This window comes from Engystomops pustulosus, chromosome 4 (assembly GCF_040894005.1).
Source record: "Engystomops pustulosus chromosome 4, aEngPut4.maternal, whole genome shotgun sequence".
Classification (NCBI taxonomy): Eukaryota; Metazoa; Chordata; class Amphibia; order Anura; family Leptodactylidae; genus Engystomops; species Engystomops pustulosus.
This window is the reverse complement of record NC_092414.1, coordinates 50,324,634-50,352,211: the sequence shown is the minus strand read 5'-3', so window position 1 is coordinate 50,352,211 and position 27,578 is coordinate 50,324,634. Positions and strand designations below refer to the sequence as shown.

General features: G+C 35.6%; 1 protein-coding gene across 2 annotated transcripts in view; it reads left to right on the top strand.

Annotated features, from left to right (window-relative positions):
- Nucleotides 1-27,578, top strand: part of GABRG2 (gamma-aminobutyric acid type A receptor subunit gamma2) — an 82,554-nt gene that overhangs the window by 39,254 nt on the left and 15,722 nt on the right. The window contains exons 5-9 of one of the 2 annotated variants that reach the window (XM_072145892.1): nucleotides 2,725-2,807; nucleotides 5,874-6,011; nucleotides 19,189-19,341; nucleotides 23,167-23,372; nucleotides 27,172-27,195. In XM_072145892.1, coding sequence (XP_072001993.1) covers nucleotides 2,725-2,807; nucleotides 5,874-6,011; nucleotides 19,189-19,341; nucleotides 23,167-23,372; nucleotides 27,172-27,195 — 604 coding nt within the window. The remainder of the gene's footprint in view (nucleotides 1-2,724; nucleotides 2,808-5,873; nucleotides 6,012-19,188; nucleotides 19,342-23,166; nucleotides 23,373-27,171; nucleotides 27,196-27,578) is intronic. The other variant, XM_072145893.1, reaches the window with a different exon arrangement.

The window sequence follows — 27,578 nt, the reverse complement described above, 5'->3', positions numbered from 1 at the left end:
ACCTTCTTCTTCCTGGGGCATGTAAGCGCATTGTCTTGCGACACAATTTAAAGTTAAATCCCACGCTCTGTCCGAATCAGTCGGATTGTCTGGCAGGGCCACCTCCGATTTCTGTCGCATGAAATCCAGGGAAGCTGCGCCAAAATGTAATCACGTACGACACAATCCCAGCGTAAACCCTGTTAAATACCTGTCAAAGCTGCGCAAATCCTGGAAACAGCGCACAGTCCGACGAAAATGAGCAGTGCGACCCTAAGTAATTAAACCCCAGTGTATCTCATCGTGCAAATAAGAAGCCCTTATATGTTCACATTACAAAAAGATAAAAAATTTATAGAGTATGACAATGCAAATCTGCTATGAGTGTCACTGCTTTGATTCAGTGCCTGGCCATGTGCAAATACACGCATGAGAAGTTGATTTTCATACTTTGCAGAGCATTTAATCATTTAATTTGTTGTAAATGTGCCATTGATGAATGTATTTTCCTGAAACAATTCAAAATGTTTTAAATTGCACTTCCATTTTGTTTTAACCCCTGTGAAATACTTTAATGGTTAAAAGACTTAATAGAAGTCTTTCATGTATAGGAGGTATAGAAGGGTAATGTATGGGTTTTATTATTATTTAGGACTTTCAAAGTCACTTGGAAGATGAGTTGTCTTGGCAATTTCCATGAAAATGAGAGAAATCGCTCCTAAAGTTTTAAATCTTACAATGTCCTAGAAAAATGAGAGGACATCATAAAACAGATATTTCAGAAATGTTAGTTATCAAGCTATCTAGGTAGTCTAACTGTCTGGAAAGCAGAACATTTCAAACTTCAAAAATGTGGAATTTTTAAGAACTTTTGTTAAATTAGAATTTTTTTTCAGAACAAAACGCAAAACTTATCATTTAACTTTTTCAACTAAGTACACGTGTCACGAGAAAACAATTTCAAAATGCTTTTATGTTAAAGCGTCCCGAAGTTATAACCACATGACACATGTCAGATTCTAAAATAGAGTCCGGTCTTTAACCTGGAAACAAGCGTCAGTGATAAAGGGTTAAATGACAAATTTCATTTAAAACATTTTACAAAAGAAAATCTATACCTGCTATGAGCTAGTGTAGATTCACATAAAAAATGTATGTTCTGTTTAGTGATGAGTGGACCCAAATTGCATTGATAGTGTGTATTATCTATTTAAATGCTGCATTCCATTAAATCAATGCGGCTGAGTGTGTCGCCATTTTGGGGGGATTATCACTCCCCATGTTGTCATGCAAGTGCCAACACGGACCACTTTAAATGCGGACGGCAGCTCTTACAGCAGCATTTGGATGTTAATTAAAAAAATGTTCCTGTGTGAAGATAATTTATCATAAATGTAGTCATGTTGTCCCTTAGAAACCAGATAGCTTCCTTGGATACGACCACGTCACACTCTGGCAGCAGTGGCCAGACATGCGCTATTGAGTCCTGCTGGACCACCAGGCTTCAGCATTCATAACCACAGGGTGGCTGTGGGACCTGCAGTAACTCCCGGACATTTAATATACAAAAACTTTTTATTTCTTTGTGCAATCCCTCCAGCAGAGGTGGCCATATCCGAGGAAGCTATCTCGTTTCTAAGGGACACCATGACTACATTTATGAGAAATTATCTTCACACAGGAATATTTTTTTTCATAACATCCAATTGAAAAAATGTTTATATATGGCAGATTAATGAAACTGAATGTGAGTGCCCAGATGAGAATACCCCCTTAAGGGCACACTAGACAAAACAATACACACAAGGGAATATATGTACTGTACAGTTAGCAGTGTAGATTAAACTCAAAGTAGAACAAGTCTAAGCAATCCATTAAAAGACACCAATAAGGAATGAGGATGGTCAGCACATAAATATTCTTTCTGCTAATGATGTTATGTTCTTGTTGTTATACTAATCCCTCAGGAAAGAACACGGGCAAAAAGGGTACAAACCCAAATTTGTGGTTCATGTCCGCTCAACACTAGTTATGTTTGTGTGTGTTTTTTTACATTTATTGTTGCATTCTTTTATAACAACATGTTAATAACTATAGTGAACAGTTCATTGTAAATTTTTGCTCGGAATCTATTATTAAATAAATATTTTATTATATTAGGAGCTGAGAGTTTACTCCAAATTTTATATTAAATACAACAGATTTGAACTAGTATACTAAAATGAGATTTTTAAGAAAATATAATTAAATAAATCTAAAATTAAGAATGCAAAGTTGCTACATTGGGTATTGGACTGTGCAGTCTTATATCAATGGTTATAAAATTTTGCCCTATTTTTAACCAGGATAGTTTTATAATTACGTATATATCTTTATTTGTTTTTTTCTTCTTGTTCTATTGCTTCCAAATCTGTGAAATAACAGATTATTATAATTTGCAATTTTGTAGATACAGTGCAGATGATCAGAATTTCTGCATTGTTTAATGTTCACAATTTTTTTTGTGTATTTAACATGATGTGCTAGTGGAAATACCATATACATTCCAAATTGTTCCTGTTGTTTTTGAAAGGTCATACAGTAGGCTATTTATCTGACATATCAAAAGCAACAGGAATTTCTTCAACTGGCTAACACAGTAACACATTTCTAAAACTACAAGACCTTTTCTTTGGATGTTACTTTTTAAGTGAATTTAACCATAATACCAGTTATTAACATGTATTCATATTCATGTGCTTGTAGGCTTACTATAGATGCAGAGTGTCAGCTTCAGCTTCATAACTTTCCAATGGATGAGCATTCCTGTCCCCTGGAATTTTCAAGCTGTAAGTAATGCAAGCTTGTTTGACTATGGTATGCTTTTACTTTAGTAATTAGCAAACCCATTTAATACTGGATTAATATTTCATTGCACATCAGTTTTTTGAGTGGATGCATTTATAAAATTCTTTGGTAAGGTTTAAGCATTTTAAGACATTGCGGGCATGCATTGCTCTGCATCTTTTTCATTTTTAGTTGCACGAAAAAGTTTTGCACAAATGGAGATTTTTTTGCTGTCCATAAAATTGGCATGAATGCTCGCTGCAATGAAATCCAGTCTCCTCCGGAAGTTTAACCCCTTACCGACATGTGACGTAATAGTACGTCACATGCTGGGTGCGGTTGCATGGAGAGGGATCACGGGCTTAGCCCTCTTCATAGCCGGTAAGTCTTTGCTGCATATTGCAGCAAAGGCTTACCGATAACACCGGGTGTTTTCCCGCCGAATGAGGAGCAAAATCCCCATATACTGCCATACTGTAATATGGCAGTATATAATAGGATCGTACAGACAACATAGGGTTATAGTACCCTAGGAAGTCTGAAAAAATAGTAAAAATAAAAATTAAAAACCCATAAAAACTAATATCACCCCCCTTTCCTAGAACTTATTTAAAAATATAAACAGTAAAAATCATAAATATATAAGGTATTGACACATCAGAAAATGCCCGATCTATCAAAATATAATAATGGTTTTCACTGCATTTAACTCCGTAATGGAAAATAGCGTCCAAAGTCGAAAATTGCACTTTTTTGCCATTAAAAAAAAAAAATTCTATAAAAAGTGATCAAAAGGTCACACAGTCCTAAAAATGATAACATTGTAAATGGCATCAAAAGTCACAAAAAAACAACACCTCCCAAAGCTCTGTACACCAAAGTATAAAAAGTTATTAGCACCAGAAAATGGCAAAATCCCAAAAAAATATTTTTGTGGAGGAGGTTTTATTTTTGTAAATGTATGAAAACATTATAAAACCTATACAAATTTGGTATCCCTGTAATCATACCGACCCAAAGAATAAAGTGGACATGTCATTTGGGGCATACAATGAAAGCCGTAAAATCTAAGCCCACAAAAATTCGGTACAAATGCGTTTTTTTTCCCCATTTCACTGCATTCCCCAATTTCACTCTGTGCATGGAAAACTAAAAAAGTTAGGTGGGGATTGAAAAATTAAAATTTAAAAATTAAAAAGGGCTGCTGCGGGAAGGGGTTAAAGTACACAAAAGATTGCAACAACACCAATATTAGGGGAGGAAGATAATAGAGAAAAAATTGCACAAATGTTCACTGGCTAGTGGTACATAATCCTAGGCATAGTATATTTCATAGATATAATATTGGGGTTTTAGGAACACCTCTTATAAATGAATATAAATGTATGCAGGTACAGAACAATATGGAATGGTTGAGTGGTAGCTCAGTAGCTTCAGATGCAAGGTATCATGCATACAGAAAACAATGAAGAGACAAAAAGAAATGAGAGCAATAGATTAAATATAAATACCTGTTGACACAGAAAACCAAATCCAAAGTAGGGGGATAACACTCAAAAACCAGAATATACAAGATGGTTATGTAAATATAGAATAAACAGTGGGGTCTGCTGCAGCTACCTCCTGATGTTTAGTGGATGCAGCAATAAGAAATGCTAGTGACCCACTCGTAGAAGAGAATTAAGTCATCCGTGGATCCGCTGCGTTTTTGTAGATGTGTCTGCTGTTCAGGAGACTCATGAGTAATCTAGACTCAGCTTCAGGTAAGACGCTGATCAGACTCACCTCAGGTTATTTGCATACAACTTTAGTAACTGAATGTTTAAGTTAGTAGGCATGGGGAGGGATAATATAGAGTTAGGGGCAATGCTTTCTTATGGCAGTTTATGCATAATTTTCTGATGGGTTCCCTTGAAGCCCTATTTAACTGATGGGTTCCCAGCATCCTGAACCTTCATCATTAACTGCATAACTCTTACGGTAAGTTAATAACCCCATGGATATACAATTACTAGATATGTACCTTGGTTTCAGGATGTAATGCAGTGCATTCATTACAATGATTCTACTGTACAGTTTATTGTGATGTGAGCAATAATAATAATTATAATAATTTTTATTTATATAGCGCCATCATATTCCATAGCGCTTTACAAATCATAGGGGACATACAAATATAATATTACATTACAGGGTACAAACATACTTATTCACAAGAAAGATGTGCCATAACAACCCAAAAATAATTATCAAATATTACAGAGTACAAACAGTCATATGGAACAAAAGGAGTGAGGGCCCTGCTCACAAGAGCTTACAGGAAGAATGTGGCAACACAAGAGGTAAAAAGCTAATCTAATAGTACAGAACAGGGAATAGAACAAAATATGATAAATAGAGGTGCTGCTGCTTGACCCAGTTATCAACCGTCATCTTATATACAAAGTCCAAGGTGAATGGGACTGCAGAGAAGCCTGAAGCCTTGTGTCTGGTGGTTTCTGGATAACAGATGGGAGGAGGACACAGGATGGGTTAGTAAAGAGAGTTAAAACTTCATGCAGTTAATGAGTGTTATAGGCCTGCCTAAAGAGATGGGTTTTAATTGCATGTTTGAAACTTTGGAGGTTGGGTGTTCGTCTGATAGTCCGGGGCAGAGCATTCCATAGAATTAGTGCAGCTCTACAGACCTACCAGTACTGAATGCTTGTCAATACAAAATGAAATAAAATTGAACAAATTAAATTCAAACTTCTGCATGAAACTGTGGCTGTATCTTAGCTACTATTCCTTACAGGTGTCTGAGGTAGTCTGAGACACTCCCACTGTTTTATCAGTTGTTTCACCCCGCAGCTCTTTATCTTTAGGAAGTCAGTATGAAGGAGGTTGCATTATTGAAAGCAAAGCATAATTATAAAATACTTTACTGCTGGCATAAAATAGACACAATGCAAAACATAATGAAAAAAGCAGATAAGTAGAAATTATTTGATATATTCATAAACATCAGAATACACAAACAATTCAAATAAAACATATTTTCTTCTTACATTCTCTTATTTGTACTGAAGATGGGTACCCAAAGGAAGAAATCATCTATCAGTGGAAGAGAAGCTCTGTTGAAGTTGGAGATGTGCGATCGTGGAGACTTTATCAGTTCTCATTTGTTGGGCTGCGAAATACAACAGAAGAGGTGAAGACAACGTCAGGTAATTAAAACTGTATAATTAGATAAATGGATTTCACAGCATGACCCCTCTGAAAAATAGCTTGGTAGGAACTAATTCCCTATAATTTGCCTATTGAACCAGTCTTGGTTTGTAATTGTACAGGATGCCTATCATTTGTTGATCATTTTTATATACTTTAACCAACGCTTGTACATACAAGAAACTTTGTCTCCACCATCATTGAGCAGACTGTTTCCCCCCTATGGGAAGTATGGAAATATGTTTTCCAAGGTGTTAAATGGAAAACAATGCCTCCTTTTGCTACCTTGAAAGGCAGCCCCCTTAACACCAATTATGACCTACACGAAGTCTGAGGGTTGTGAGAACTGGGAAAGGCTAAATGATTCAAAGGATACAAGTACATATGCATGCAGAGACATGTCTATTGGAACAGATTTATTGAAACATAGCCAACCCCTTTATTGTACAGTGAGCTGCCTTTCAAGGTAGCACCGAGGCATAGATTTCCTTATCCCAACTTGGAAAAGGTATTTGTATATTTCATTGGCCTTTCTAAGCTGAATGTACCTGCTCTCGTCAGATCGCAGCAGCAATGCAGCTTAAGGCTTGGCAAGTACCAGCATGGGAGACTGGCTGGGAAACCCAAGTTCTGTTGACCTTTTTTTGTCATTCACAGAATCCCAATCAAATCATGCAAGGAAATGTACCTCATGGTTTCAGTATTGTACACTTACATGCTGGTGTGTGTCCCCTGAAAAGGGATCTGTGCTTCTTTTATTTTTGGAGAAAGTCATCTTTTAAAATTATGCAAATAATCCTCAGTGGCTCCTGTCTAAGCCCCCTCTGATGACGTTGTCTGCTAATTATGCTTGTCTCTGCTCTGCATTACTTCCTGCCTTCTCCCCTCCCTCCCAGACATAATTAGCAGACACATTATTACAGTTCTTTGCCATTGTCTTTAAAAAGAGAATTAACTAGTTAGTTACCAAAAGATTTGTTGAATCACGGTAATTCTGCACTAGCAGTAAGGATTTATCTTTTTTCTAGAGAATTCCCTACCTTAAACTGTTTGTGAGATATACAATTAAAGGGACTCTGTCAACAGACTTTACCCCATTAACCTAGCAGCACTCTCTTGTAGGTTATGGAATGCTTTATGTAAAATCTCACTCATTCACTTATTAACTAATCCGTCATAGTCATTGTAATAAATTATCATATTGAATATAAAATCTTTCCCGTGTCCTTTGATACGTTCTTCTAAAAATAGAAGGACTCAGGATAATTATTATAAAAAGTTGCGTTTATTGTCGTCGTCCAGGTTGCAGAATACAGAAAACTTGTGCAGATTATTAGTCATGTGGTAAAGTCAGTCAGTCCATGAAATTATGTTCTGGTGAAGGTTTCATCATCTTGTGTTGGTCTTTCTTCCTTCGTTCTTCATCTCCATCTTGTGTCCTTAAATCTCCTCCATATGTCAGCGTGTGTGAGCGAGCTTGGTGTGTGTGATATGCTCAATGTGCCCATCCCCCTTGGACAGAGTCACTTATAAAGAGTACAGTCCTATAGAGTTACATTGTGAGCCAAACTCCTACATTGGCCTTGTCCATAACCATATATGGTAACATTCCTTTATGACCAGCTAACACAGAGACCATTATATAGTAAAGCCATATGGATGTGGTTGGGGGAAGGTTGCTTCCTTCCATAGGTTTTTTTTAGGTATATGTCAAGAATGTACATACAACAATATAATACCAATGCTGCCCATACATGGTCCTGATCTTACACTCATGATTATTTCCCACTTACTCACCATTTGTATTTTAATCCTATCACATTTGTATCTCATTGACCATTGCTTGATCAACTCTTGAGTACATTTTCACACCCAAATTAGAATATTGTTCATCAATAATATTTAACATTTCCCCCTCTTGAGGGTGAGATACATCTGTTCAATCCCTCAAAATCCACTAACAATATTCACCAAGGAATCATCAGATGATTTTTCTTCCTTTTGATTAGAATGTCCATAATAAATAAATTGTCCTTATATGAATATCAATCAATATTATCTCATTTCTACAAATTATGATATTTATAAATGTTATGGTGTACTGTGATCAAAATACAAATAAATTGATAGACTATACTAAATCTAAACTAGATGAAGCTTCCTGTCATCTTCTTATGGTCATCATCCTCTTCTTGTCCAGTAGAAGGATTAGTTACAGTGTTTAGAATATAGATGTATTATTATTACTATTGATAGATTATTATGTGCAAAAACCTTTAATTACATTTCCTTGTTGTTAGTTTCTTCCAGTATATAGCACAAAGTCTTAGAAAGATATAGATGTAAAATCAAACTCTTCAGAAGGAACATGTACTTATGATATCCGTACAGCAGTTACCTCCTTGGAACTTACTTGACTCAAAATAATTGTTGTAATTTGAGTTCCCCCTGGGAGTCATCAGTGCTTCTTCACTGAAACAGCTGTGATGGCAATGCAAGGGTTAACATTGACAATGTCTCCTTCAGTAGCAAAGTGTAACCTTAGTCAAAGTATAACAGTCCTTAGTCACAGTTGTATCAATAACCCTTTTCTCACCGGTTTGGTGACATCTTTGACCAAAACAATCTCAGTCCAATTATTGTCATCTGGATGCATCTCGATAATAATAATCAGCTGTCATTCATTTAGTGATAACACAGTCCATCAGATAAGTCCATAAGGTGTAACATTAGCACCTTCATGTTGTTACCTAAGACATCTGCACATCAATTCTTTACCTTCATGGGATTTATAGCACTTGAAATTGTAAGTATCAGTCTTTGATCCATAATAAATCTCGAAGTCTTTTCCATTTATTTGGAGACTTGATTGAAGAAATCTTCTTTTGCCCTAAATCTACACCAAAATCGGTGATTATACCTAACTTATAACGATCACAGTGAACCATATCATTCATTGTTGTTACTAATAACTAATTAATATAACATTGTTATTAATTACTACTGAAAATAACAAATATTATTAACAATAACCATCACATTAATATTGACAAATGTTAGGAATCCTGTTGGATTTTCGGTACATCATGTGATTCCTTATTAGTTGAATTCAAGAACAAGAGCCATTTATTTAATGAATACCTTAAGATTACCCTAATACCTTTAATCAAATATGCATATAACCCAAATATTTATTTAATCACACTTCAATGTTCCATTCTTTTTCGGAACAACCATTTTGTCTTTTGAATGAAAACCATTTACTCTTACTGTATTGCATATTGTATTGTCCCCAAATGCAATATCCTACCCTTATTCTTTAATTCCAAACTGAATTTAGTATGGATAACCCTTCACATATATTATTCATCCCTGTCAACCAATGAACCTTCAGTTACTCAGAATAATAAACTTATGCATTGTCAGTGATCTTGCTTCATGTATTATACCATAGACCCTTCTTGGCTGAAACCTAATCCTACTGAATTTCAGCGGGTAAGCATCCTTGTAATATTATAGATGGTCAGTCATTACATATTTTGTCAAATATACCCCCAAAAAAAAACAAAGATACATCACATATGTTCCCTTAATTTGCGTGTATAACATTGTGTATGTATAGAAATGTAAGTGTTATGTGTGTGTACATTTATGTAAGTCATAGAAAAACAATTAAAATAAAAGTAAAATCCCCAAAACTTAAATCCATAAATTGATACATAAATAGATGAAAAACAAATTCAAAAATATTCCATCACATGTAATTTTTCCTACTTGCATAGATTGTTACATTTCTGCCATTGATGATTCATTGCAGCTGCCATCATTACTCAGAGTCTTCACACATTCCTCACATACTGATGTATATGGACTTGTTCATTGTCCATTAATGAACTCTTACATTTACCATTTACCATTATTTAACCACAATTTCACTTTAGACATGAAGTACTTCATTTTGGACAACAAATAACATAAAAGACAAACCATTTTTATTCTCAGGCCTGACAATAGACGTCACAGATCTGCAGATCACAGGATACAACAAACACAGACACACATAGACAATGATACGTATATGCAGGGCCAAAGCTCAAGATATTAGTGTGTGTTAGTCATGCTCATGCAGAAGAGTAAACCAGGCAGCAGCATCTCTGTATGATGTAAAAGTTACACATTGTTTAATTCATTGCAATCATTTTTATCTCTAATTGTCTTCAATTGATTATTTCTCTTATTCAATCACCATAATCAATTTCTCTATCATATTAACACCAGAAGATCTTTACTGCATTGCTGCTTCTTTCCTGTATCTTTTTTGAAGAAAAAATAGGAACAATGTTAAAAATGTATTCAATACAACATTCATTTTACATATTGAGTGTTAGATGAATAATTTATATTGACTTCTACATACTTAGAGATGTAATAAATGCTTAACTAAGACTTTACAAACTAAAACATGCCACTGCTATCACATCACCTTATTCAGGCCTATGTATAACATCATGTATGACACTACCTTGCCCATATAGAAATAAAATAATGTGCACAATACACTGATAAGGTTATTGTCACATAAATCCCAGAACTATATGTTTTGTTCTATCAAACCTGTTATCTGAAAACCATATCCATTAACAAGCCGTAGTCATTACACCAATAGTAGTCAGTAATATACAGGGGTATATTCTCAGCCAATACCCAACCCATGTCTAAAAATCTTTCCCTCTAGAATATCATTGAATATCCTCATCAATGTGTCCTTCCTATGATACATGGATTTGGTGGATTCATTCATAAATTCACAATATTGTATTTTGTCTAATTTGCTCTTAATGACTGAGGAGACGTCACATGTGGGGACTTCCTTCTCCTGAATATTTTTAGCTTTGTTTACCAAAGCCTTGGCTATGTCTGATGATCTCTCCAGTACATCTGGCATTTTCTCTTCTCTGATTACATTGTCTTTACAATTAGACAATTCACACTGAATGATTTCTTTACTTACAGGTAACAGGGAATTACTAGGTGGAGCAGATTCAGTAATCATGTTGTAAGGTTTCCTTGCTACATGCAGATTTCTACGTTCCTCATAGACTTTGTCCCACTTTCTCCTAGGAGTATATACCTTTCTTCTAGGAGTATATTCTTCTTGTGTTCGCTCAGGCAGGTTTCTCTTGTATGACTTTCTATAACCATCTGCCTCTGTTCTGTCTATACTCTGTCTCTGATCCTGTGATTTGTTCTTTCTCTGATACTTTCTAATATTATCAAAAAATTTTGTAGCATCTAATAAAGAAGATTGATCTGAAGCAAATACAAGTGCAGCAGCAGTAAGGAATGTAAATTTCTTAATAAATTCTCTCACTATTGAGCGAGGATTACAAATTCCAATCGCTTTACACGTCCTCTCAAACATGGACATAAATGAGAAGGTACATTCCTTTCTACCAATTTTCAGTTCATGTAAAATCTCATATGTGGGCATGCTGTCACTTGTAGTGCACCAGAGTAACTTCTTCAATCTGTCTACGTCACTGTCATGTGACCACTCCCTAGACTCGTCATCAAGTAAATCTTCTAATTCTAATCGTCTAGAAAACTTTAGAGGAAGCCACATTTTAAACAATTGATTTTTCTGTTCAATAGATAAATCAAATTTCTCCACAAAACTCTCAAAGATTTCATGATTCCTGCACACATGGATTTTTTCATCATATGTGGGAACCTCTCTGCTCAGATTTAATAAATGCTTCTGCATTTTTAACTTTAAGCTGGATTCTTTCATCTCCAATATCTGTCTCTGAAAAGACCCTTCCATGTCTATAGACACAGAGTCAGCTCCAGCAGAGAGAACACAGACCTGTCCCTGGTCATTCTGCTGAGTTACATCATCACATGTATTACCTGCACTATCCATCTCCTCACAGATCACATTATCTGTATTAAGAGTAGAACTAGTGCTCCCGACTATGGATCTGTCCAGCACTGCCTGATGATAGACTTTTACCATATGCAGAATGTTTCTCAATTTCTCTTTGTCTTTACTGACAGAAACACGTTTACTTTCTATCTTTTTATTCTCCTTTCGGCATTCATCATATAAACTCAACCAAACAGTTTCTAGATCTGACTGATCCCTAGGCACAGACTTAAACTCTAAGTTACATTTCTTAGTAAAAGAATCAATGATTTCCATACTTACAACCTTGGAATCCTGACACCTGTTGTCCTCCTCAGGCCACCATCTATTGTACGTCTGGGAAAGATCACGTGCATCACTCCTATAGATTCTTCTTTGTGAATTTCTCTAACACTTGCACCAACATGAGAGTCAATTGGAATTCCCCCCTTTGCAAGTGTTAGGAGAATATAAAAAAATTTAAAAAACAAAGTCGTAGGCTGGCTCGCCAAATGTAATAAATTATCATATTGAATATAAAATCTTTCCCGTGTCCTTTGATACGTTCTTCTAAAAATAGAAGGACTCAGGATAATTATTATAAAAAGTTGCGTTTATTGTCGTCGTCCAGGTTGCAGAATACAGAAAACTTGTGCAGATTATTAGTCATGTGGTAAAGTCAGTCAGTCCATGAAATTATGTTCTGGTGAAGGTTTCATCATCTTGTGTTGGTCTTTCTTCCTTCGTTCTTCATCTCCATCTTGTGTCCTTAAATCTCCTCCATATGTCAGCGTGTGTGAGCGAGCTTGGTGTGTGTGATATGCTCAATGTGCCCATCCCCCTTGGACAGAGTCACTTATAAAGAGTACAGTCCTATAGAGTTACATTGTGAGCCAAACTCCTCCATTGGCCTTGTCCATAACCATATATGGTAATGGACAGAGACCATTATATAGTAAAGCCATATGGATGTGGTTGGGGGAAGGTTGCTTCCTTCCATAGGTTTTTTTTAGGTATATGTCAAGAATGTACATACAACAATATAATACCAATGCTGCCCATACATGGTCCTGATCTTACACTCATGATTATTTCCCACTTACTCACCATTTGTATTTTAATCCTATCACATTTGTATCTCATTGACCATTGCTTGATCAACTCTTGAGTACATTTTCACACCCAAATTAGAATATTGTTCATCAATAATATTTAACAGTCATATTTTCTCTGAGATGTGAAGTTTTAATGCTTGCAGGTTTTTGTGTATCTTCAGAAGTCCTAACTTTTCTTTTATAATACCTGGAATAAACCCATATTAGGACACAGTTCTCACCTATTTCTTCAACTTCTTTAACTGCCTAGGGGTGCCGCTTAGTGGGTTTTAATATTTACATCTTTATGAACAGGTATGACTGTATAGCAACTCAATGTCATACACAGGACAAAAAAATAGTTGTGGAGTCTATAGTAGTGATAGCAATAATCACTGCACTAAGTACAGCAAACAAAGAAGCACAATTAGAATTACTATTCCACACTAGCGTCTATCCCTGATCTCTGAAAGGTTTCTTGTATCCGAACCATTAGGTACCGTCAACGTGAACAGGAGAAGCAGCTGGATTATCTCAAAAGAAACATCTTAATTTCTTGAAATACTCTGAGGATATATCAGATTTTTTTCTTTCATTCCACTTCGAATCACTGCCAAAAGAACAGTTTCATTAAATACCTCATTACCTTGGTAATTGGAGGAATATATGGTTCCAACTAGAGATGAGCCGGATTGCTTTTTATTCAGTTCAGGTCCGGGGTTCGGGTGCATCCTAAGCTACCCAAGCAACCAGACAAGCAACCAATCCAGCAAATTGACGCTACTAATCATGGCTTTATTTACACTAGATAATTTAAGATAATTTTGGACAAATTGTAAGAGTGTCTAACAGTGTAAAATCCTTAATAAAAGTAATTTTATACAGTTTGGAATTGGTAGTTTGGGGATGAACCAGTAAATTTTATTGTAAATACTAGTCTTATAATCTAGTATTTTTTTGAGATTCATTAATTATTGTCAATGGCAAAGAAGCAGAGACAGCAAAATGCTTTAACCACCCATGAATAATAATTGCCATTTCCATCTTCATCTGTACAGCCTCATTATTCCATATTGCAAGTCATCGTAGAACCTCAGCCCATTAATATGGTGATGTTGATTCCTTTCACATTTTTTTAAAAGTAATCATTATGTCTCTCTGATAATAACCAAGTCAGAATATGTTTTACATTTCATTATTTCTTCACAATCGGTGAAATAGAGTCTGTACCACTTTAAAAAATTTTGAAAGCACAACATTTCTTAAAACTACCAGCTTATTACTCCTCATTTGGAAATCCATTCTGCGATGGCTTTGAAATTCAACATTGCTATGAAGTATAAATCTGAATATAAATTGCATTGTTCTGTGCACTGGGGTGTTAAATCCTCTTCGCAGCAGGTGTAATAAGAAATACGTTCCTATTCAAAATTCTACTAAACCCAGAATGATGTACATACATCAAACCTTTGTGTTATACTTCAAAATACATTGATAAACAGGTTCATTCAGGAGGGAAAATATCTATTCCAAATCTCCATTGAACAAATACAGATATATTCTCTGGGGAAAGACTAAGTAGCTGTGAAATATCTCAATGAGTTATAAACATTGAGTTAAAGGGGTTGGCCACTTATACCAAGCTTTAACTGGGTAAGTATAAGACCCTAATATGGTCACCCATACTATAACCTTTTATGTAAAACCTTTGAAAGTTTGTTTCACATGCCCTTTTAACCACTGATATGGGAGTGGTTATGACAGAGGAGGCAAGTACACACAAATGCCAAATGACCCCCTCCATCCACTGCCTGGGGGTTATGTGACCTGTGGCTCCCACGGAAAACAACCCAACTTTAACAGGGTGAATACTGTATATTGTGGGTGATGCTATAAGGATGAGAGCCTGATCTTATCTCAGCTCCAGAGTATACACAGACCTGAAGAAGCACTCAACTTGAATTGTGAAATGTGTAGTCTTTGTTGTGCACCATTTTTATATTCCCAATAAACTGACACCATTTTGGAAAGTGCCATTCCTAATATGTCAATTTTACAATCCTTGGGGTACATCAATGACTTACCCTAGGTTTATTTACCCTATAAGGATCTTATACTTACCCTGTTATAGTATTGTATAAATGGCCAATTTGTAATATTACTATTATTTTTGTGTGTCATCCAAATTTAATCTTCACATATAGAAAGCATCACACAGTGTTCTGTGTTGTTTTAAAGAGGACCTGGATTAGCTCCACAGTTTATTAAATGATTATTTTAACAATATCTTTTCTAATAGACCACTTTCACGCGAATGGATGCTAAACCCGATCCAGGACCCAGACATTGCATATACGTGCTGCTCTACCTTTTTCCGGCTCTGGTTGGGTGACACGTGTGCACTCCTATGGTGGCGGTAAGCCAGCTGCCATTCATACGGCTAGCATACGGCCACCATATTCGCTGTGTTAAGGGGCCTAACTGTGTTCTTGGATTCCTCTGTTAGAGGCCATATACAACAAGAGTGTTCAATGACAGACAGCAACAGCATATACCTGTACTTCGTTAAAGTTAAAGGATTTCTTAAGAAATTACTTTTTGAAAAGAAGGTGAGAGCATGAAGATGGCAGTGTACTTTTGTCCTAGTGATTAGTCGGAAATTGTCGTGTTAGTACATCTGCACACACAGACTACACTATATGCAATACTTATTAATTGATTCAGGCCCATGTCAGTTATTTTTACAGACATTAGGGAGATTTATCTTTTCTCTTTCTAGTTTTCCTGTCACTCTATGTTCTTTTATGTCTTGTTTCTTAGTCTAATTTGTCATAGATGTGTTAAATTTGACTAGGCCTCTTTCACATAATCGCATCAAAACCGCTGTACTGTACCGTTTTCATACGGGTAGCATACAGCCACATTCAATGGGAAATACATCCATCTATTTACATGGCCGTATTGTCCACCGTACAGTACCGTGAGCGAGACATAAAAAAATATAGCAAAAAAAAAGAAAGTTTTTACATACCCTGGCTTGTCCTGAAGTGCCAGAGGCTCCTATGGCTGGAGTGCACACGTGTAGCTGGCTTTATGCATGCAGGATCCAAAAAAAGAGTTCCGTAGCACATCCAGATAAAATAATGTTTCTTTCCTTTATTTTGTCATCATTAAAAATTGTACATGGTGTACAAGTAGGTCCAAACACCTACGCGTTTTGGATATTACTTAAGCCTTACTCATGGTATTTACCATTGTATATACTTACCATGAGTAAAGCTTAAGTAATAGCCCAAACGCATAGGTGTATGGACCTACTTGTACACCATGTACAATGCAGGATGCAATCACATATGGCAGTTATAGATGCTTTTGAAATGCATCTGTAATGGTTTGCCTAATGCAGTTTCATTTCAAAGTACTGCTCCTATTAGGTTGAATGCGTCCCATAGAGCCTGAACACTATTCTCATAACCCTGATGCAAATGGGCCAAAAACCTTTGTATGACCTATATGAGGAGTCATAAACAGTTATATTCTTGTACATAGGAGCAGTATTATAGTAGTTATATTCCTGTACATATGAGGCAGTAATATAATAGTTATATTGTTCTACATAGGGGGCAGTATTATAGTAGTTATATTCTTGTACATAGGGGGCAGTATTATAGTAGTTATATTCTTGTACATAGGGGGCAGTATTATAGTAGTTATGTTCTTGTACATAGGAGGCAGTATTATAGTAGTTATATTCTTGTACATAGGGGGCAGTATTATAGTAGTTATATTCTTGTACATAGGAGCAGTATTATAGTAGTTATATTCCTGTACATAGGGGCAGTATTATAGTGGTTATATTCCTGTACATAGGAGGCAGTATTATAGTAGTTATATTCTTGTACATAGGGGGCAGTATTATAGTAGTTATATTCCTGTACATAGGAGGCAGTATTATAGTAGTTATATTCTTGTACATAGGGGGCAGTATTATAGTAGTTATATTGTTCTACATAGGGGGCAGTATTATAGTAGTTATATTCTTGTACATAGGAGCAGTATTATAGTAGTTATATTCCTGTACATAGGGGCAGTAGTATAGTGGTTATATTCCTGTACATAGGGGGCAGTATTATAGTAGTTATATTCTTGTACATAGGAGCAGTATTATAGTAGTTATATTCCTGTACATAGGGGGCAGTATTATAGATGTTATATTCTTGTACATAGGGGCAGTAATATAGTAGTTGCATTCTTGTACATATGTAAGAGCAATATTATGGTAGTTATATTCTTAAATGTAGTAGCAGTATTAGGGTTTTTACATTCTTCTACATAGAAGGAAGAGTGTTCTACTAAAATTTCTTTAAAAATGTAAGAACATTCAAGGAACCCTTGTATTTGAATGAAGATGGGGCAGATTTATCAAACTGTTTACAACAGAATCTAGTTGTGAATTGTGCTTTGTACCACCACATTAATCAAGGACCTTGTACAGTTTTAGACCTTTAGAAAGGAGGGAGTGGTTTTGCGGAAACATTTTCTGGCATAAAATACACCAACTAACAGGAGGTGCAAGTACAAGTAGACCATCTTAAACTATGCATGTATAATATGTATAATTCAGCCACAAATACACTGATCAATCTGGTGCAATGTAAAACTGTCCAGTCTAAATATCCAATGACTTAGTTTGGGACCTCATTGTTGACAACAAAAAAACTTCTTCCTAGACAGTTTCCTAGCTCTCCTCCATAGTAAAATATACCAGGTTAAAAATCATCTGTTTGTTGACAAATGGCCTTAATACTGTAAAGCTGTGTGTAGGTTAAGCTGTTTTCAAGGATATACTGTATGTAATCCCCTTTTCTTTAGGTTTCCTTCTTCTCGCACAAGATGTTTACAGTCTCTCAGTCATTCATATGCATACACCCCTCCTCCTCCTTACCAGCTGTCTCTTTCTTCTTTTCCACTGGAATTTCGTGTTGCTTTGTTTCTTCAAATTCTTCCAAGATAGAAAGAAGAAGAAAATTATCTTCTGAAGGGATCTTCTCTCTTAGAGATCAGACAGACGCTAATAGCTTTGTACACTTATGCAATCTGTGATGATTATGCAACAATGAAAGATCTAGTAAAAAACTATATTCATCCTATACATGAAGCATACATTACTTGATGATATCATTTTATACAGACATACTGAAGTCGCAGCAATTATAGAAAATATTATAACATGCTTTCTATTGCGTTTTATGACTCCAGGTATTATAAATCCAGATTTTTATCTTGAAGAATAGAGTGGAGTGACCAAAATGGAAGTAATCAATGACCCATAGCAAAGTCATCAGTGGCATATAAATCACTGTGATCACGTGCACCCCGGCAATAACATGTCATCATTGGGGAGTGATAATCCTCCCCAAAATGTCTGCATCCTGTGGTGATGGCATGCTAGTGCCGACACACATGGTCACAATAAGTAAAAAGCCGCTGGATTGCAAAAGTAGTCATACCCCTCAAACTTTCCTAAAAGTTTCAAGCGTAACTGTAAAGTTACTGACAAAACATAGTTTTAGCACAGCTGGAAAGAGCCTTTGACAACAATTGCAACTATACCTGTATAATGCTGCTGGCTTATTTCTATCCTGATATACAGCCTGGTATCTATCATCCCTTTTTATAAATCAGATTCAGCTATTCCTGAAGTTAGCCTGTCTTCCTGGTTGTGACATCAGCTAAGGGAATTCATACGAAGTATATCAGCATGTGTGTAATTGGACGACCTGAAGCATGGTTTGACTACTCTACTACTGTACCTCCCAACAAGCCTCCTCTCGTCCAATACGGTTTCCCATGGTTACCAGGAAGCATGAAAAATGGAGAGGAGCAAGTGGGGCAAGGTAAAGCCTCTGCTAGGCAGCTAAACACCTGCAGATAGCTCATTAGAGTAAATTAGAGAATTACTTATTTTTGCTTAATGAAAAGTTAGACAAAAGTTGTTCCTTAAGTAAAAGCAAAGTGTCACACATTTGGGAAATGAAATAAAATTATACACGCTTTGGTAAATGTTTTCAAATGAAATTGTAAACACTTTATATTTAAATCTGATTTCACTCTTATGTAAAGTGGTATTATAATTCTAAATCTTTCTAAATACTCATTATTATTTTTTATTTACAGGAGACTATGTTGTAATGACAGTGTACTTTGATCTTGCAAGAAGAATGGGATATTTTACTATACAGACTTACATTCCCTGCACCCTTATTGTTGTTTTGTCCTGGGTGTCATTTTGGATTAACAAAGATGCTGTCCCAGCCAGGACATCTTTAGGTTAGTGACTATTTGCCTCGTGTTTTTTATGTGAATACATTGAAAGATATTGTTCTCCTGTTCATATGTCCAATGCTCCATCTAATACTCAAGGGAATGGACCTCTAATTACAGCATCATCCATGCATGAGCAAGTACAGGCAGTCCCCAGGTTACATACAAGATAGGTTTGTTCTTAAAGAGAACCCGTCATGCAAAATAACCTCCCTAAACTAAATATATTTTCATAAACTGCCATTAGAGAGCATTGCCTCTATCCCTTCATTGTCCCTCTACATGCCTGTAAACCTAAGCAATGAGGTCCTAAAGCTGTATGCAAATGACCTGTGAAATGTCCAATGAAGCATTAGCATATTCAAGCTGTCCACTCTATTCATGAGTGGGAGGCACATCCACACCCCCAGTGCTTGACTGACAGCCTGTATAATGATGTGAGGCTGTATAATGATGTGCTTCCTGGTGCTGGTGGCCACGCCCCCTGCAGCCTGTGTGTGAATGTGTGTGTATAGGAGAGATACAGCAGCTCCAGGCAGCCATGTTACAGCAGAACATGTCAGATTCATGTGTAGCTGATGTCTGTGTATCACACATCTGTATTAGGAGGATGCAGCATGTCAGCAGATGCAGCACACACACTAGCCATACTTTACTATATATTACACACAGACATGAGCAGGGGGAGGAGAGGGGAGGGGTAACAGGGGTGACATCACTGCCTCTGACCATGTGACCAGCCTCATTTACATAATAAAAAATAGATGATTTTACAATGATTAATGTATGAAATAACTAGATAAAGGCTGGGATGGGATCCTTGTGAGCTGCTCCAACAGGTAGAGGTGACAGGACTAGTGACACAGACCTGATGACAGGTGTCCTTTAAGTTGAATTTGTATGCAAGTCGGAACTGTATACTTTATAATTGTAGTTCCTTTATGATTGTAGCTCATTTGCATACATATTTTAGTGCCTAATTATGAATAATTATGTTATGAGATTTGGTTAGATGGACTGCTTTTAAATGTAAGTAATATAAATAAGATGCTTGTAAAAAATGGGTAGTCTTACAATCCTAGAGGCTGAGCTAAAGTCCGGAGGTTGTACCTAGAAGTATGTGGGGTGTACAAAGGCAATAAATTGGATTCAACAATAAATACTGAGGATACGTTTAGAAGAATATCTGATGGTAATTTTTCGTAAGGTTTATAAGGAATGTGGGCCATTGAATGTACTATTCAGTTCTATCAGTCTCTACATCTGGCTTAGTGACTTTGATCGAACAGGCAATGCTCCCTGGCAAAAGAGAAAAGGCAGAACATTATCTCCATTCCAGTAGAAGGAAAATGTGTAGCTAATGCCAACTTTGTTACAGTACCTTACACGAAGTAGCACGAGAGACATTGGGGCAGATTTATCAAGCTGTCTGAAAGTCAGAATATTTCTAGTTGCCCATGGCAACCAATCACAGCTCAGCTTTCATTTTACCAGTGCTCATGAATATTTTAAAGGGGAGCTGTGATTGGTTGCCATGGGGAACTGGAAATATTCTGACTTTCAGACAGCTTGATAAATCTGCTCCATTGTTATCATGTTTAAACCCCCTGCTGTGGTATAGAAACAAACAAAGCTAATGATTGTTTTATTGGTAAATTTATCCTGTATTTTCTAATAAAATTCAGTCGATAAACATTTTTTTTTTGTCTTTTCTTTGCTTACCTATTTTAGTTTTTCTCATTGTAGTTTGTGTATAATTTTATAATTTCCTGTGATGACTTGCAGCTAGCTTGTTTAACAGCATTTAGAGATATGCTTTATGGCAACCACAATGTCCATAGACACATTAGTTTGGAGGTGAACACTGATTTTTAAAAAAGTTAGCAGAAGATGGTGAAATGAAGACTTATTTTTTTGTACAGAAGTTCGAATTTTTAAAAATGTATTAAAACACAATGAAACACAATAAAAAATTTGGTATCCCCATGATTGTACGAATTCAAAAAATAAAGGATATGAGTAATTTGGAGCGCATAGTAAAAGCCGTAAAAAACGCGCTGATGAGAAAATGGAGAAAATGTGTTTGTTTCATCAATTTCACCACATTTAGAATTTTTCTCCTTTCCATTGATGGACTAATAGATGGTGTACAGAAAAAAGCTTTGCATGTAGAAAAATAAAAACATTTTGACGGAGTTGTGTGAAAAACGAAGCACAAAAACAAGAAAGGGCCAAGTTATTAAATGGTTAATAATTGCAAGTCCATATTTAATTGATTCCCATCTGGGATGTTAACAAGATTATCGCTGAAAAGAGGAAGTGTCAGTTTGTATTATTTTGCTCAGTAAGCATGTGGAGACTTAGTTCAAAGTATATTTTTAAAGTTTATATCTTTAAAAATATATAAATATTGTCATAAAGAAAAAAACTATATTTGTTTGCAACAGAAATACTTTGTCTAACGTGTTAAGATCAAGCAGAAATTAAATCTATGAACTAATGTAGATCTGCACTTAAAGGGGTTGTCCACTTTCAGCAAATAATTGATATGGTTGTGTAAGAAAAAGTTATAGAATATTTCAATATACTTTCTGTATCAATTCCTTTTGGAGTTAATATCAAAGAGAATGATCAGAGCCGTGATACTAACGCCTCATGCACCTGTGTGTCCATCACATGATCAGATTTCTATCCACTGAAAGTGAACATAAAAGGTTTTTATAGCAGGACAGCAAGCAGAGATCTAAAAAACTGAGGAATTGATAAAGAAAGTATATTGGAAAACTATATATATATATCTTTTTCTTACACAAACCATACTAACACCTCATACTAACACCTGTGTGTCCCTCACATGATCACAGACAGATTTCTATCCACTGGAAGTAAACATAGAAGCTTTTTATAGCAGGAAAGCAAGCAGAGATCTAGAAATCTGTGATGAATTGATACAGAAAGTATATTGGAAAATTATATATATCTTTTCTTAAACAAATCATATCAATCATTTGCTGAAAGTGGACAACCCCTTAAAGCCAATTTTATGTTCAGGTTATAATAAATGTGGTAAATTGGTAAGCTTAATATTCAATATCAAAAACACAAAATCTTTAAATTGTGAACTTTGTGACTTTGTGGATGTCTTTTAAACAGTGGGGAATTTATCCTATCATCCCAATCATGATATTCCCCCACCAATATAGAATACAGGCAGTCCATGGGTTACATACAAGATTCTTCTTCTTCTTACATACAGAGTTCTGTATATTTTATTATTTTAACTCCCGACAGAATTTTTTTGGTCTCTGTGACAGTTGGATTTTAAAAATGTTGGATTGTCATAAGAACCAGGATTAACAATAAATCTTAATTGCAGACACCTTTGATAACTCTTATAGCTGTATATTGTAGCCTAGAGCTAAAGTACAGTAAATTACCAAAATCCAGAGGTCCGTTTGTAACTAGGGTTCGTCTGTAAGTCAGATGTTCTTAAGTAGGGGACTGCCTGTATAGCGCAGAATATACTAAACGGCTCTAGCCTGTCAGAGAATTTGGAAATAGCCTCCACTCTGGCCTACTCAGAGTGAGGATGGTATAGGGAGATAAAAAGTCTTAATATCTTGGCCATGCATCAGGAATTGTGACTTTCATGGCTTGTATGCCAGAAAACTGCTGTACAAGTCATAATAAATCCCCCCTATGTTTTTCTGTTCTGTAAGGCATGATAAATTACCCCCACTATGCTGTAATGCGAGACATTATGCAGTTTAAATCATATGGTCTTTCACCACATTTGTTTTGCACATAAAATGTAATGTTTTTTTTTTATAGGCATCACAACCGTCCTGACAATGACCACTCTCAGTACTATTGCTCGGAAATCTTTGCCCAAGGTGTCCTATGTGACAGCAATGGACCTCTTTGTCTCTGTCTGCTTCATCTTTGTGTTTTCTGCCTTGGTGGAATATGGAACACTCCATTATTTTGTCAGCAACAGGAAGCCAAGTAAGGACAAAGAAAAAAAGAAAAAGAACCCAGTAAGTATACTAAAATTAGTTCTATTGTATATAATTAATATTATTGGATTAATTTGGTTACTAATTAACAAAATGAGTCATCAGAATTCTTTTCCCAAACTGCCACCAACCAAGTACAAACAGGCTCACAAGTCAAAAATGCCCTTGACTTCTGCTTCGAGAGATGTGGGTGGAGTGAGTCCCTAAGGACAGTAATGTCATCACAAGCCTCCTCCCCCAGAAACCTCTACTGCATGGAGGAGTAAAGGCCATGACTATAGCATATCTAAGCCCTATACATGTGCTGGAGGAAACCTGTGAAGACATTTCTGTACTTTGGAGCAATAATCAAGCCAGAGGGGGCACTGGTCAGTCCCAGTGTTTTGTAGAATTTTTTTTAACTTCCCTGACATATCACTAGCATCTGAAGGACAACCCGTCCTCATTATTCAGAATTGGTGAATTTGACCAAAATGGATAGCAGTAGCTAAATCCAAATTCCTTTTAAAGACTACTGCTATATTTATATCATTAATACAAATATTCTTATATTATACTTGTATGGTGATAGAAAACATAATTTAGCCCTTTATTTTTTACTTAAAATGGTTTAATTTTATACTGTTTGATAACCGATTCAAAGGTCAAAAATAAAGGACTTCATTGAGGTGGCGTCAAATCCTGTGGGTTGTACAGTATATGCACAGCCTATATATGTAAGCAAAATGCAATATTGTTTTACCTCCTCCTTCCCTTTCCCGATGGGTGGATGGGCCCAGGCTTGATTAGAAGAAGTGATTACTCTGCATTTTATGTTCCTAACAAAACAACATTTTTATTGGCTGGTACTGTTAAAACAACAGTTTGTTTTTTATTAGTTTGTTTAAATCTGCAAATGAAAAAGACCCCTCCGAAGGCAGCAGTAATATAATCTGCATATTTTTAGCCTTTTTTTCTAATCTTATATTAGTTGTTATTGTCTTATTCATTTACTCTATGATTGATTGAATGGATGCATTCTTCTCCTAGAGATAAGCTAAAAGCCAGATGAATGTCTGCAGCCGTTTCCTTTCTTGTTCTCAATAAAACACAGCAAATAGATTTCCCTCTGTCCCCTCCTTTATATTACTCAATGTAAAATTCTAGACAGATTTATGAGAATATGTGCACTTGTGACTTTTTACTTTATGTCTTCACTTGAGTATAAAAGGCAAGCCAAAACTGTAAATATTCCTTCTTCTTTTCAATAATCTTGTGAGACAAACATGCATATTTTTCTGCACCAGTTCCCAACTAGTCAATGTTTCATAGTTAGATTAGACATTCTTATACTGTACCAGATTTATCACAGGTTCTGATGCTGAGTGACAAGTCTAGTGCAATATAAAACTCTGCATTTAACTTTGCAGAGTCTAACTTTGAAACACTTTTGATAAATCTGCCCTAAAGTGTTCCATAGTGTGGAAAGTCTAATAAATAGCAATAAAATGTATTTGACTATGTTAAGCAGGGGCAACAACCTTTAAGGAAATCTACCATTAAAAGCAAGCATGATAAACCAGGGACACTTACTCATAGATCTCACTGTGACTGTGGTAATCTTCTTGTATTTGTCATCCCTGGCCTCCTTCCTTCTAAAATCAACTTTTAAAATTATGCTAATGGTCAGAAGGGCTCTGAAGGTTGTTACCAGAGATCCTCCATACTTTGACTTTACAGGCTATTACACTGTACAGAAGCATAGTGTAACAGTATGTGAAGCTGCAGCACAGAGAGGATCTGGTAAAGCCCTCAGAGACCTTCTAGCTCATTAGCATATGTTTACAAGTTGATTTTAGAAGGAAGGTGGCCATGTGCCAAGTCTAAAAATGCAATATAGTAGGTATAAGTCCTAGACACAGAAGAGAAGTTCGGTGGATTAGTAGGGGAACCTTTATAGCTTGAATAGGTTTTTCAGGGTAGCTGTTTGCTTAACAATGATTGTACCATTTGTACACATTTTATATTTCTAGTTACTATGATTGGGGAATGTATGTAGTGAAAATATGTATTTCTTAAATGTAAATGTTTCAATAATTGGCTGCATGTTGTTCTGTTACTTGGATGTTTCATGAAAATATGTGCACATTTATTTTAAATACTTTATGTATCTTCCCTTAGTACCAGTTGCTCTATATTCCTTTAGAGAAGGTAAAGGTAAAGCAGCTTCCATTCAGAACAGTGTTTCATGTATGGAACTTTACTTTCTGTCCTGCTTCCATTATAATATATCATTATGTTTTATTATATATTATATACATACAATTTAATAATAATCCAATTATATTAGATCAGAGGCCCTGATGAGGGAACTCTTGCTCAGGTAGAAATCCCAAACCCTATGTATCCGCCAGTGGTTCCACATATTTACACATGAAACTATAAAACTATTAGATTCTTCACCAACACCCCTATTACATAAAGTTGAGAAGGATTTTTTTTTCCTGGATTTAAATAGTTTCTTTAAAAGGAAAAAGATTAATTCATAGGTTGAAACAAAGCATTTTCTTAAAGAGGATGTGTCCTGCAAAACTAAGACAAAGCATATCATAGATGTCTGCCATGGTTATAGAGCATATCTATGACTGAACATATCCTAAACTTTTATATACAGTTATCAATGCGTATCTTAAAGCATGATGATGACAAATTAAATTTGTGAATGAAAGATTTCCAAAACATTCCACTGAACTTGTATCTGCTTGTTTCTATTTTTTGTAAATTTTTTTCTGGTAGACCACTGCAAATTGCTAATGGACCATAAAATGAAGCTTCCTAGCTTCCAATGGAAGCGAGAAGAAGCTAAATGCAATAAAACAGTATTTGTATAAGTGATTCAGTAAGCTGACTATTAGATACAACATAATTGACGAACGCCTTTGTAGATTACTGTTTTAGAATCCCTCACCACCATTTACCTACCCAAACTAACAGCTATGCTCTGTAGGGCTATGCCTACATATGTTACACATGGAGTTACGTCCATAAATATTTGGACAGAAACATGAGTTTGGACTTGATGGACTTGCGTCTTTTTCCAGCCCTATATACAATGATACTATGAACAGTTTTATCATTTTGCCTATACATTACCACAATGAATTTTGAACAAAACAAATCAGATGCAATTGAAGTTCAGACTTTCTTTAATCCAGTTATTTAAACAAAGAGATTTCATAAAGATGTAAAAGAACTCAACAAAATTCCTCCATTTTATATAATCAAAAGTAATTAGATACAAATTAAATAATTGTAAAAAAGATAATAATTTCTAATACTTGGTTTAAAAACCCTTTGTTTGCAATGACTGCCAGGAGATTGATCTCATGGACGTCATGAGACGCTGTGATACCTCCTTTTTAATGCTCTACCAAGCCTTTACGGCCTTTTTTACATGAAGCCAGGAAGGGGTTGAACTCCTCTTATGCTGTAGTCAAAACAATGCAACAGTACAGGGGGCTGGATGTTGGCTCCCCACTAATAACTATTGTTTCATGAGGAATTCTTGACTAACCTCTGTGAGCCATGATGTGTGTGTGAGACAATATGTAGTACATACTATACTTTACTTCAGGTGGCTATGAGGTGGCATTGACCATTACATTGGTGGTTATTAATTAAAATTTCAGTTGATCTCTATTATTTCTGGTGCTTTAAACTCAAAAAAGTTTTGCTTTATATTTTACTTATTTCTGAATCCTATATTTATCTGCATTTTTTTTCTTTATGATTTTTTTTTCTCCTAAAGTCTGATTTTCTTTTCTTATTTGTACAACAAAAGCTTCTCTGGATGTTTTCCTTCAAGGTATATTGTTTGTGGAATGGACATTCACTGCATGTGTCTGCTGAATTGAACTGAGAGCCCAAATTCGGATTATAGCAAGCTATTAACTTAATTAAAGATCACAATATTTTTTTCCTTTTAACAAAATACTACGTATATTCTAGTTTCTGAAAGTTGATTCAGCAGCATTACTGGAACGTCACTATTGTTCAAAAATATTTGATAGTAATCATCTATTATTATGATACAAAAGTTAATTATCATCACATTTTCATTGCACCACAGAAATGTGCCATTACATGAATGATGCAAACCTGTAAAGCCTTACATCTATCATTTGCAAAATCTTGAAGCGTTGTTAAGGAATATATTTAAGGAATCACATTTCCTTTAGCCATGGAAAG